The 12,888-nt window shown below is 41.9% G+C and overlaps 2 protein-coding genes across 2 annotated transcripts; one reads left to right on the forward strand and one right to left on the reverse strand.

Moving 5' to 3' along the window:
- Nucleotides 1-900: 900 nt before the first annotated feature.
- Nucleotides 901-3,470, forward strand: LOC121578274 (probable G-protein coupled receptor 173). The gene has a single exon (XM_041892519.2). The coding sequence runs from the start codon at nucleotides 1,841-1,843 to the stop codon at nucleotides 2,960-2,962; it is 1,122 nt and encodes a 373-aa protein (XP_041748453.1). The 5' UTR covers nucleotides 901-1,840; the 3' UTR covers nucleotides 2,963-3,470.
- A 5,318-nt stretch (nucleotides 3,471-8,788) lies between these two features.
- On the reverse strand, nucleotides 8,789-12,130 carry LOC121578678 (toxin MIT1-like). Its single transcript, XM_041893064.1, has 3 exons — nucleotides 12,059-12,130; nucleotides 9,110-9,235; nucleotides 8,789-8,914 (listed from the first exon to the last, which is right to left on the reverse strand). The coding sequence occupies exons 1-3, from the start codon at nucleotides 12,128-12,130 to the stop codon at nucleotides 8,789-8,791; spliced, it is 324 nt and encodes a 107-aa protein (XP_041748998.1).
- Nucleotides 12,131-12,888: the final 758 nt, after the last annotated feature.

A 12,888-nucleotide genomic window follows, 5' to 3' on the forward strand; every position in this document is an offset into this window, starting at 1 on the left:
CCCTCTCTCTCTTGCTCTCTCTCTCCCTCCCTCACTCCCCTAAGTAGGCTGATACAGTACTGCGTTTCTGTGACTCCTGCACTAAGATGCCTTGCCTGCAGAGGGCACTGGTGAATCACAGCTGTTGGATTTGTTATCAACTCCATTGACATAATGTATAATATATAATATGCCATTTAGCAGACACTTTTATCCAAAGCGTTGTAGCATATCATATTGTGCCATATTATGTGTATACAGTTTGTTAAATCAGATGGATATGTCTCTAACATATCACATATAATTGGTGATAGTAATATGTGGGCTTCTGTCTTATAACTATTCAAATGTTTAGGCTACAAGGCCTAGCCTACTCGGTAGTGCCAACTAATCATGTTGGCAAAGTTATGTAAGCCTACCCTGCATATTGACCAGTCAAAATTGGACTACATTTGGAAATATATGTGACTAAAACAGTAGAAACAGGAATAGCAACTTTCTATGTAGGCTACAATAGCCTACTGTTGGCTCCACTGGGAACAGATGTCAATTCAACATATATTCGACATTGGTTCAACGTAATTTCATTGAAATGACGTGGAAACAGCGTTGATTCAACCAGCGTGTGCCCAGTGGGCTATGTCTGTTCAGGGGATGAGAATCATGAATAATCTGTAGTAATTTATTAAATAGTAAATGCAATCAGAAGAGTCATAAACTTGGATGAAATAGTAACTCAAACACATGGGTCAATAGATCTATATATCTGTGACCCATGGTAGCGTTTTCATAATGCACCTGTCCTGTGTGACTATGACTATGAATTCACTCAATGACTTAGAGTATGTTCCAAATGAGATGATGAACATTGCATATTAGGTTAGGTTGGTTGTATAAGACTGTGCCTTTAAAGCTGACTCAGTGTAAAAGGAACGGAGCACTCTGACCGAAACGATTGCATTTGACAAGGCTTTCTATAAACTACATGAAAAAGTATGCCTGAGGAATGCATGAGACAGGATCCAATTATTGAATGATTCCATGTATTGCAGAATAGTGTACACGCACAGGAGGACAAACATTTCCGTTTCTGATCTGAGGACGTGGATTACATCTCATCTATCTCGAGATTAGCCGGGGCTGTTCAGTTTCGTCGCTCTCCACCTCATCATATTCGATTCAACCTCGTTTGGCAACGTAAATTGTAGGCTATCTTTTCCACAAATACAAACCAACGCTTTGTACAGTTTATAGACAACTGTTTTTAAAATTCTGGATCTATTCATAAGCAATGCCTTCGATTGAGCGGGTTGATCACTGGTTTGGCTATAGCCTACTCTACCGTATTAATTGCGTGCTGAAGTGATGATGACGGCCTGTCCTCCGTTTTATGTTTATTTCTTCCTCAAGACGAACGAGAACCTCCGCCATCAGTGGAAATGGAGATATGTTTTTGAAATGTGTGCCCATTAAACGGATCCATTTAGATGGTGTGTGCGAAGACTGCTATCAGCAGAAAATGGAACTACGAACAAGGGTGTATTTCATATTCGAAACGGACACTTGTGAGATGAAGGATATCAAGAAAATAAATGTAAAACGGTGACTTTATTTTTCGATGGATATCAATTGCTTTTGAAATCAGGCTATGCTTTAAACCCAGGAGAATAATGAATTATATTCTGAATCGGTTAAAACACATATGTTGTTCACCCTGAGGTATTTTGACTTAAACATGCATCATGTTAATTTCTTGCCGGGCAATTTTGATCAATCATTGATACTTCGACGGGAGGAAGCAGGACTACTTGATGTGTGAATATAGAATCAACGCGGCTTTGACAATAGCCTGGTTGCATAGATGGCAAATACAAGCGAGGTTGGGGAAAGCAATCCTTCACTACAGAATTATGCTATCACCGCCTCTGCGGTGAAACTGGCCTCGCTCGGTCTGATCATTTGCGTCAGCCTTGTTGGGAATGTGGCGCTGTCCCTGCTGGTGCTGAAAGACAGCTCCCTTCAAAAGGCTCCGTATTATTTTCTACTTGATCTGTGCTTGGCAGATATAATACGGTCTGCCGTGTGTTTTCCCTTTGTGATGATATCAATCAATAACGGTTCCACCTGGACATACAGCATTATAAATTGTAAGATTATTGCTTTCATGTCAGTCCTTTTTTGTTTCCATGTAGCGTTTCTGCTCTTCTGCGTCAGTGTCACCCGATACATGGCGATCGCACACCACAGGTTTTATTCCAAACGAATGACATTATGGACATGTGTGGCAGTGATTTGCATGGTCTGGACCCTCTCTGTCGCTATGGCTTTCCCCCCTGTATTCGATGTTGGCACCTACAAATTCATCCATGAGGAGGAACAATGCATTTTTGAGCACCGATACGTGAAAGCAAACGACACCCTGGGCTTCATGTTGATGCTGGCTGTCATCGTGGGAACAACACACGTTGTTTACATAAAGATGCTGTGTTTCGTTTATGACCACCGCAAGATGAAACCTGCTCAGCTGGTCCCAGCTATAAGCCAAAACTGGACCTTCCACGGGCCAGGTGCAACTGGGCAGGCAGCTGCCAATTGGATTGCAGGATTTGGACGTGGTCCCACCCCACCAACATTGGTGGGCATCAGGCAAGCCTCGCATAATGGAAACAGACGGCTGCTTGTCTTGGATGAATTTAAAATGGAGAAACGCATAGGGAAAATGTATTACATGATAACCCTGGCGTTTCTTCTCTTCTGGGCCCCGTACATTGTTGCCTGCTACCTTCGAGTTTTTGTCAAAGGAGGCACAATTCCACAGGTCTACCTGACTGCGGCGGTGTGGATGACGTTCATTCAGGCGGGGGCGAATCCCATTATTTGTTTCATATTCAACAAGGAGCTGAGGATGCGTCTCAGAGCTTGTTTCCCGTGTTGTCTCAGCACACAGACGCCTATGTCTATGGAGCCTTACTGTGTCATCTGATTGCTCAGTTGCTCTGCTTGTCCAATTTTTCCACATAAGTTGAAGGCCACATTTTGTGATTTGCACATACAGAAAGTGCATAAAGTTGCCAATCTTGATTTCAAATACTAATCATTTAGCATATTTTATGAATCTCATTAGTGTTTTCTTTGAGTATAGCCTAGGCCTATGTCAATTCTGTAAGTATATTCTGTAAAGCTGTTTTGTTGCTTTATTCTGAAAATAAAAAAAAAGAGTTGTATCTTTCAGAAAATCTACTTAGAATTATTTGTGTGGAGAAAGTGTTAACTCACTTTTACAGTCATTTGCAAATACATGTTCTTCCTGGATGTTGACATAATATGATTATAAAAATGTATCCCTTGTACATTCCCTGTAAAATAGACAAATACATTTTTTTTCTATGGAAAATGACAATGGGACTCTAAAAGAAGCACAGCATCAGTGCTGCAGAGAGATGTTTGCATTGTTTGTACTTCTGAGTAAATAAACAACAAATGAATGATTAGTATTGCTTTGATTCTGTAATACACAATGAGCTAATGGTTATTGGACAGTATCTGTTCGGCTACAATACAAAGACCATATGGAAACATCCCTTTTTCCAACCGTCATCCTCAAACCCAATGACTTCCAGTTTACCATATTGTTTGTGTATTGTTGCCCCTCTGTACTATAGCACAAATTATGTGGTGTATTACCCTGAAACAAGAATATGATTATACTCAAATCATGGGGTATCTGGGCAGTTTATGTTTTCATTGTGAGTAACTAACTTGTTATCTTAGTATCACCACTTTATTCCGTGCTGTAATGTCAAATACTACCATTATTCGTATACCAGATTATTTAACCGGCCTTAGGAAGTTTGTGGTTCTGAAAAATAAGTGCAGCAAGAGTCCAGTTTTCCTCTGATCACACACTCTATTCTTCTCATAAGACTTTAACTAGCCAACATGCACCTCGCAGTATGTAAAAAAGCCAACAGTGTATAATAGAGTCATTATTTTGATCACTGCTCGTCTCTGTTACAGCCATGTAAATGAAAATCTGTCAGCTAATTGGAGTCCTTAATCTTCGTAGCCCGGCTCACCTCCCCAGGGGGAAGTGGGATAGAGTGGGAGCTGCTTAGCTCTTGTTTCTGTGCAGAGCCATCACAGTATACCTACAGTACAACCTCCCTCCCTCCCTGGCATGGCCTCACTGCATTCATAACCATTACCATCACAACATGCCTGCCTCATACTGACATCTGCTCCGCGCCACTCCCAGCATGTACATACAAGGCTATCAGCAGAATCTACGTGGCTTCTGAGATACTGAAACTTACTCACCGTTGAATTCTCTCATGAAATACCATTTCATGTCAAGCATTTTTTATGCAACAGTTCTGCCCCGGTAGTACTCTCTCTGCCTCTTTGCTGTGCTCTTGAAAAAGGTTGCAGAGCCTGTACACGGCCATATTGTTGACCCCACATCTGCTGCTGTTATTTACTTTTCATCCCTAGAGTAAGTTAGGATGAAGTCTGTGTTATTGCAGAAAGTTTATGGTGCCATTGTCTGAATATACCTATATTGAAATGGCAAGGCTCAGTAACCACATTGTGGCCTATACATGCCAATATCATTATGATACACTGTTCTATAGCAATGGGATGGACTGTTTTGCTCATTAAACTTGATTATCGGCTTTGCAATAGTTTGTGTTTGCGTTACACCAACTGTACCCCAGTTTCATGTATGGCATAGCGGTCACTCAGTTTACCATCATCACACAGGCCACTCTGTTTTAGTTGGACGTTTTCCCTCTAGAGATTACGTTAGATGGTACTTGGCCCTAATAAACAGATAATCAAGTTGCAGAATATACCCTGTCTGTGCCAGTGTACTCCCAGTGAGCACCGGCTGACGCCGACATCCATGGACATCTAAAAGAGGTCATTTTGCTCACTGGACTGTGGGTGAGCTCCAATATTTGGGACATTGGGAGACTGCTCCATTAAGAAGCTATGCTATGTCAATACTGAGAAACTAGTCTGAAATGTAACTAGAGCTGAATAACACAGTTTCCCATTAATAAAGAATGAGATTAATATGAGTCAACGAACATTGGTCCCCTTAACCATTGGACAAATCTAATTATAGCTTTGAGCATTGAATAAATGCACTGTAAAATGTAGCCTGACAATGACAGATTTTCAGAGCTGTCGGACTTCTTGAGACCTGCTCCCTGTTATTACAGAGATAACTCTTTCTTTGCTGATGTCAGTGGGGAATAGCACTTTCTGTTTTAACCTTTAAATGCCCAAACTAGTAGTGAAGTATGGGTCAGTTATTTTAAACGTTGTTTGGGAGTTTTTCCTGACCACACAACCTGACCAGTAAAAACTGTGGGCCATGGTATAGGGTGATATGCGTGCCCTAGTTGCGGATAACAGATAGGAATATGCTCCTTCAATTAAATTACTCCTTCATTGCATTTCCTCCCTGTCTCCCTAGAGGGGAGCCTAGAAGGTCAGCATCCCGGAGTCGCCTCTTCACTGTTGACGTTGAGACTGGTGTTTTGCGGGTACTATTTAATGAAGCTGCCAGTTGAGGACCTGTGAGGCGTCTGTTTCTCAAACTAGACACTCTAATGTAATTGTCCTCATGCTTAGATGTGCACCGGGGCTCCCACTCCTCTTTCTATTCTGGTTAGAGCCAGTTTGCGCTGTTCTGTGAAGGGAGTAGTACACAGCGTTGTACGAGATCTTCAGTTTCTTGGCAATTTCTCGCATAGAATAGCCTTCATTTCTCAGAACAAGAATAGACTGATGCATTTCAGAAGAAAGTTATTTGTTTCTGGCCATTTTGAGCCTGTAATCGAACCCACAATTGCTGATGCTCCAGATACTCAACTAGTCTCAAGAAGGCCAGTTTTATTGCTTCTTTAATCAGCACAACAGTTTCCAGCTGTGCTAACATAATTGCAAAAGGGTTTTCTAATGATCAATTAGCCTTTTAAAATGATAAACTTGGATTAGCAAACACAACGTGCCATTGGAACACAGGACTGATGGTTGCTGATAATGGGCCTCTGTACGCCTATGTAGATATTCCGTTAAAAATCTGCCGTTTCCAGCTACAATAGCAATTTACAACATTAACAATGTCTACAGTGTATTTCTGATCAATTTGATGTTATTTTAATGGACAAAAAAAGTGCTTTTATTTCGAAAACAAGGACATTTCTAAGTGACCCCAAACTTTTGAACGGTAGTGTACATGATCAGACACTTTTCCACTTTCCTATTTATTTGATAGGCATTTATTTCAAAAACAAGTCCAGTGATTGAATGGCAGATCCTACCACCACCAATAAAAACAACAATAACATAATGCACATCAGGTCCATTCACATACAGTACAATACAACAATACAGTAGCGATAAAATGGCCTTTGGACGTCACACACTGTTAGAGTGACCATTCACAATAGTAAACAAAATAGCTATTTTTAAATTAGTTTGCTACAGTGAGGGAAAAAAGTATTTGATCCCCTGCTTATTTTGTAAGTTTGCCCACTGACAAAGAAATTATCAGTCTATAATTTTAATGGTAGGTTTATTTGAACAGTGAGAGACAGAATAACAACAAAAACATCCAGAAAAACGCATGTCAAAAATGTTATAAATTGATTTGCATTTTAATGAGGGAAATAAGTATTTGACCCCCTCTCAATCAGAAAGATTTCTGGCTCCCAGGTGTCTTTTATACAGGTAACGAGCTGAGATTAGGAGCACACTCTTAAAGGGAGTGCTCCTAATCTCAGCTTGTTACCTGTATAAAAGACACCTGTCCACAGAAGCAATCAATCAATCAGATTCCAAACTCTCCACCATAGCCAAGACCAAAGAGCTCTCCAAGGATGTCAGGGACAAGATTGTAGACCTACACAAGGCTGGAATATGCTACAAGACCATCGCCAAGCAGCTTGGTGAGAAGGTGACAACAGTTGGTGCGATTATTCGCAAATGGAAGAAACACAAAATAACTGTCAATCTCCCTCGGCCTGGGGCTCCATGCAAGACTCACCTCGTGGAGTTGCAATGATCATGAGAACGGTGAGGAATCAGCCCAGAACTACACGGGAGGATCTTGTCATTGATCTCAAGGCAGCTGGGACCATAGTCACCAAGAAAACAATTGGTAACACACTACGCCGTGAAGGACTGAAATCCTGCAGCGCCCGCAAGGTCCCCCTGCTCAAGAAAGCACACATACAGGCCCGTCTGAAGTTTGCCAATGAACATCTGAATGATTCAGAGGAGAACTGGGTGAAAGGAGCTCTTTGGCATCAACTCAACTCGCCATGTTTGGAGGAGGAGGAATGCTGCCTATGACCCCAAGAACACCATCCCCACTGTCAAACATGGAGGTGGAAACATTATGCTTTGGGGGTGTTTTTCTGCTAAGGGGACAGGACAACTTCACCGCATCAAAGGGACGATGGACGGGGCCATGTATCGTCAAATCTTGGGTGAGAACCTCCTTCCCTCAGCCAGGGCATTGAAAATGGGTTGTGGATGGGTATTCCAGCATGACAATGACCCAAAACACACGGCCAAGGCAACAAAGGAGTGGCTCAAGAAGAAGCACATTAAGGTCCTGGAGTGGCCTAGCCAGTCTCCAGACATTAATCCCATAGAAAATCTGTGGAGGGAGCTGAAGGTTCGAGTTGCCAAACGTCAGCCTCGAAACCCTAATGACTTGGATAAGATCTGCAAAGAGGAGTGGGACAAAATCCCTCCTGAGATGTGTACAAACTTGGTGGCCAACTACAAGAAACGTCTGACCTCTGTGATTGCCAACAAGGGTTTTGCCACCAAGTACTAAGTCATGTTTTGCAGAGGGGTCAAATACTTATTTCCCTCATTAAAATGCAAATCAATTTATAACATTTTTGACATGCGTTTTTATGGATTTTTTTGTTGTTATTCTGTCTCTCACTGTTCAAATAAACCTACCATTAAAAGTATAGACTGATCATGTCTTTTTCAGTGGGCAAACGTACAAAATCAACAGGGGATCAAATACTTTTTTCCCTCACTATATCTTTCATGAACAAACCGAAATTATTTTAATCCATATAGGTTTAAACATAATTATGCAGATAATTAACATTCATGTTTGTAAAGTCGCAAAGCTCTACAAGTCAAAATGTATACTTTGTGGATCTATTTACAGATCCAGTCGTTATTCTTGTTTGATTTAGAATGGCACTAGATGCCATCAGCATTTACCAGTGGTATATTTTGTTTATTGTGAATTCCAGAACCTTAAAGGGACAATTCTTAGTTGCTACATCAATTTTTGGACTTATAAATTAATTATATGTACCCATTGATTATTGAAGAGTATAATGTATAAATACCTCATGAGCTTAGCTCAACTGTGGTACCCCATCAAAACCCAAAATATATGCTTGTTTTACTCCAATGTTTGTAAACAAAGTAAATTTAAACAACCCCCGTATAGCCTAAAAACATGGTTAAAACTGCAATTTTGATATGATAGATGGTCAGTCCTTGCATCCATAGCGTAGTCTATGGATTTGAGAGTGGTTGTATTTCTCCAGCTCCATCCCTCAGCTTTTTACTGAAACTGTGGCGGGGAGGAAAACTTTGTTAATGTTTCAATTAAGAATTGCCGCTTTAAGGAGGAAGAGCAAATTGTTCTTTGCAAATATAAGTCAACCTGAAAATGTATATAAATATAATGGAAACAGTATTTAAAAAACCTAATGCAGACCTAGCAAATGACTATCAGCATTTCCTGTGATTGTCCTCAGAGGTAGAAGTCTGGGTAGTTGTACGTTGAAATACATTTTGATTTGCCCTCTGATGTGGTGATGCATGCCAAATTTGGCAGACATGGACATGTGTGATGTAGTCTTGTGCCAAAGAAGGGAACCTGGAAACAGAGACAGAAATGCATACAGTAGGTGAACAAAATGTTATACCCTAGAGACAAAAGACAAGACATATTGTGTAAGGATATCAGGACTCTTTCTACTGTTCCAATAAACATTACGTAGAGACTGAGAGATTGATTAGTGAGATATGATGTGGAGTAATATAGAGAAGAGATGTACAAAACTTGGCCCACCTTGTGACTCATGGGGTGGCACTCGTCTCCCTCCTGTCCCATAGGGGCACACATCCTCAGGCTCCTGATCCACAGACTGACCGCACAGCACATCCCCCCTCCACACTGCAAGTCCTTCACACAGGCCTGGAGAGATCACACACAATATTATAGAATTGAAAGAAGAAAACCAAGCTTTAGAGAGAACTGAGAGGCATTAAAAGTGACTTTGTATTTTCCAAATACTTCTCAGTCTAAGCCAAACCATTTGTACAGATATTGATTTATGTTGGGAATGACTGGGCTGCTATATGATAAAAGCTTTTTATAAAAAAGGAAGGGATATGAACAACTTGAGTGACTGCTCTCACTTTGAATGAAATGAAGGATCGAGATGAGGTAAGGAGGGGATGATTTAATGTGACAGTCTCGGAGGAAAATCTGACTCTGTTTCATGGCTGCTTGTACTTATCTCAATTCATATTAACATCCCTAAACGCCTGCACTGTTCTGGCACTTTTTAGTTTTTTATCTATTATATTTCATACCCAAATTAGATACCAAATTGTCATTAAAGCTGATAAAACAACGTATGCCCAGGTTTATAACCATAGAGGTATTACGAACCTCTTTAGTAAATTCTGCTAAAACTATAGATACAGTATATACACTGCTAAAAAAACTAAAGGGAACACTTAAACAACACATCCTAGATCTGAATGAATGAAATAATCTTATTAAATACTTTTTTCTTTACATAGTTGAATGTGCTGACAACAAAATCACACAAAAATGATAAATGGAAATCAAATGTATCAACCCATGGAGGTCTGGATTTGGAGTCACCCTCAAAATTCAAGTGGAAAACCACACTACAGGCTGATCCAACTTTGATGTAATGTCCTTAAAACAAGTCAAAATGAGGCTCAGTAGTGTGTGTGGCCTCCACGTGCCAGTATGACCTCCCTACAACGCCTGGGCATGCTCCTGATGAGGTGGCGGATGGTCTCCTGAGGGATCTCCTCCCAGACCTGGACTAAAGCATCCGCCAACTCCTGGACAGTCTGTGGTGCAACGAGTTGGTGGATGGAGCGAGACATGATGTCCCAGATGTGCTCAATTTGATTCAGGTCTGGGGAATGGGCGGGCCAGTCCATAGCATCAATGCCTTCCTCTTGCAGGAACTGCTGACACACTCCAGCCACATGAGGTCTAGCATTGTCTTGCATTAGGAGGAACCCAGGGCCAACCGCACCAGCATATGGTCTCACAAGGGGTCTGAGGATCTCATCTCGGTACCTAATGGCAGTCAGGCTACCTCTGGCGAGCACATGGAGGGCTGTGCGGCCCCCCAAAGAATTGCCACCCCACACCATGACTGACCCACCGCCAAACCGGTCATGCTGGAGGATGTTGCAGGCAGCAGAACGTTCTCCACGGCGTCTCCAGACTCTGTCACGTCTGTCACATGTGCTCAGTGTGAACGTGCTTTCATCTGTGAAGAGCACAGGGCGCCAGTGGCGAATTTGCCAATCTTGGTGTTCTCTGGCAAATGCCAAACGTCCTGCACGGTGTTGGGCTGTAAGCACAACCCCCACCTGTGGATGTCGGGCCCTCATACCACCCTCATGGAGTCTGTTTCTGACCGTTTGAGCAGACACATGCACATTTGTGGCCTGCTGGAGGTCATTTTGCAGGGCTCTGGCAGTGCTCCTCCTGCTCCTCCTTGCACAAAGGCGGAGGTAGTGGTCCTGCTGCTGGGTTGTTGCCCTCCTACGGCCTCCTCCACGTCTCCTGATGTACTGGCCTGTCTCCTGGTAGCGCCTCCATGCTCTGGACACTACGCTGACAGACACAGCAAACCTTCTTGCCACAGCTCGCATTGATGTGCCATCCTGGATGAGCTGCACTACCTGAGCCACTTGTGTGGGTTGTAGACTCCGTCTCATGCTACCACTAGAGTGAAAGCACCACCAGCATTCAAAAGTGACCAAAACATCAGCCAGGAAGCATAGGAACTGAGAAGTGGTCTGTGGTCACCACCTGCATAACCACTTCTTTATTGGGGGTGTCTTGCTAATTGCCTATAATTTCCACCTGTTGTCTATTCCATTTGCACAACAGCATGTGAAATGTATTGTCAATCAGTGTTGCTTCCTAAGTGGACAGTTTGATTTCACAGAAGTGTGATTGACTTGGAGTTACATTGTGTTGTTTAAGTGTTCCCTTTATTTTTTTGAGCAGTGTATATATTTTTTAAATAAAAATAATCAATAGCAAACATGTTGCATGGTACCTGAAGTACCATGGGTACTATGCAACAATGCGTACCTGCATCGTACTGCCTCTGCAAAAGCTTAGCTTTAGTTATAAAAACTAGGACCACTAATATATTACAACTTTTTTCCTATTTAAATCCATATTCAAGGAACATGAATTGTCCAAATTATTCCATATAGATAGGTATAGATACAGTATGTTGGATAAATATATTATCTGACACTGGTTCACCCAGAAGGAACTATTGTGGTTACACATTTAATTAATTTTTTTAACTTAAAGACAGCAATTGTGCTCTTCAATATGGGTTGCTAAGGCAATCGCACAGCTGACTAACGTCACATTGATTGAGAAGATACTCAGACTTGCTGCAACATAACGCAAATGTTCATCTCTGGGTCTAGCCAGGCTGGAATTGATAATGATATACGTAAATCAAACATGCTGTTATACAGGCTGTAACTTCCTTGTTTCTTCATGAGAGGCTTCTCATGGCACTCTGAGATCATTTACTAAGAATCTATTCTATTTTGTGCATATTTTCACCCCTGTTATCATTCCGTTTTGGATAAATTATGATAATTATTTCATATTCAGCCAAATCAAGCTTACCATAACAAAATATGAAGTTTCTGTAGTATCATCCATTCATAACTAGCTGGCTCCAACAACCTGTTGGCTTCCACTTACCCCTGTGATGACTGCTGAGGACCCATGGGACACGAGCAGTAGGCAGAATAGCAGGGAGCAGCTGGACCGCATGGTGAAGCAGAATAGTTATCCAGCTCCTGTGTTTTCCAGGGTGAAAGAGATGGTGTATGTGTGCGTTAGATGGACTTGGAAAGAGAGGTGGCCTCCAAAGTCTAGTGTTGAGGACAGAGAGAGGTTTATAAACCCAGCCAGCCATTCCATCTCAATGAGTCACTCAGCACCAGCATCGCCTCAGGAGAAAAAAAGAGAAGCCCAAGGTAAAGCTCAACACGACAATATCCTTCTGGCATTCTTTATGTTGATGCCAATTCTTCCTGTTCATTATCATACCCTTTGAGGGATCTCAAGCCTGTAGTTGTGTTGTCATCCTTGAGCAGAATATGTAGCATTCATATATATTTCCATTAAATATAAATGTCCACTGTACAAGTGATAAGCAATCAAATATACACTACTACTGCTTGTCGAACATCTCATTCAAAAATCATGGGCATTAATATGGAGTTGGTCCCCCCTTTACTGCTATAACAGCCTCCACTCTTCTGGGAAGGCCTTCCACTAGATGTTGGAACATTGCTGCCGGGACATGCTTCAATTCAGCCACAAGAGCAGTGAGGTTGGGCACTGATGTTGGGCGATTAGGCCCGCAGTCGGCGTTCCTATTCATCCCAAAGGTGTTCGATGGGGTTGAGGTCAGGGCTCTGTGCAGGCCAGTCAAGTTCTTCCACACCGATCTCGACAAACCATTTCTGTATGGACCTCACTTTGTGCACGGGGGCATTGTAATGCTGAAACAGGAAAGGGCCTTC

The sequence above is a fragment of the Coregonus clupeaformis genome, chromosome 12 (assembly GCF_020615455.1).
Source record: "Coregonus clupeaformis isolate EN_2021a chromosome 12, ASM2061545v1, whole genome shotgun sequence".
Taxonomy (NCBI): Eukaryota; Metazoa; Chordata; class Actinopteri; order Salmoniformes; family Salmonidae; genus Coregonus; species Coregonus clupeaformis.

Coding starts and splice junctions, on each gene's coding strand:
- LOC121578274 (XM_041892519.2), top strand. CDS start 1,841: ATGGCAAATACAAGCGAGGTTGGGGAAAGCAATCCTTCACTACAGAAT.
- LOC121578678 (XM_041893064.1), bottom strand. CDS start 12,130: ATGCGGTCCAGCTGCTCCCTGCTATTCTGCCTACTGCTCGTGTCCCAT. Junction 9,236..12,058: donor CCTCAGCAGTCATCACAGGG/GTAAGTGGAAGC, acceptor TGATCTCTCCAG/GCCTGTGTGAAGGACTTGCA. Junction 8,915..9,109: donor GCCACCCCATGAGTCACAAG/GTGGGCCAAGTT, acceptor CTCTGTTTCCAG/GTTCCCTTCTTTGGCACAAG.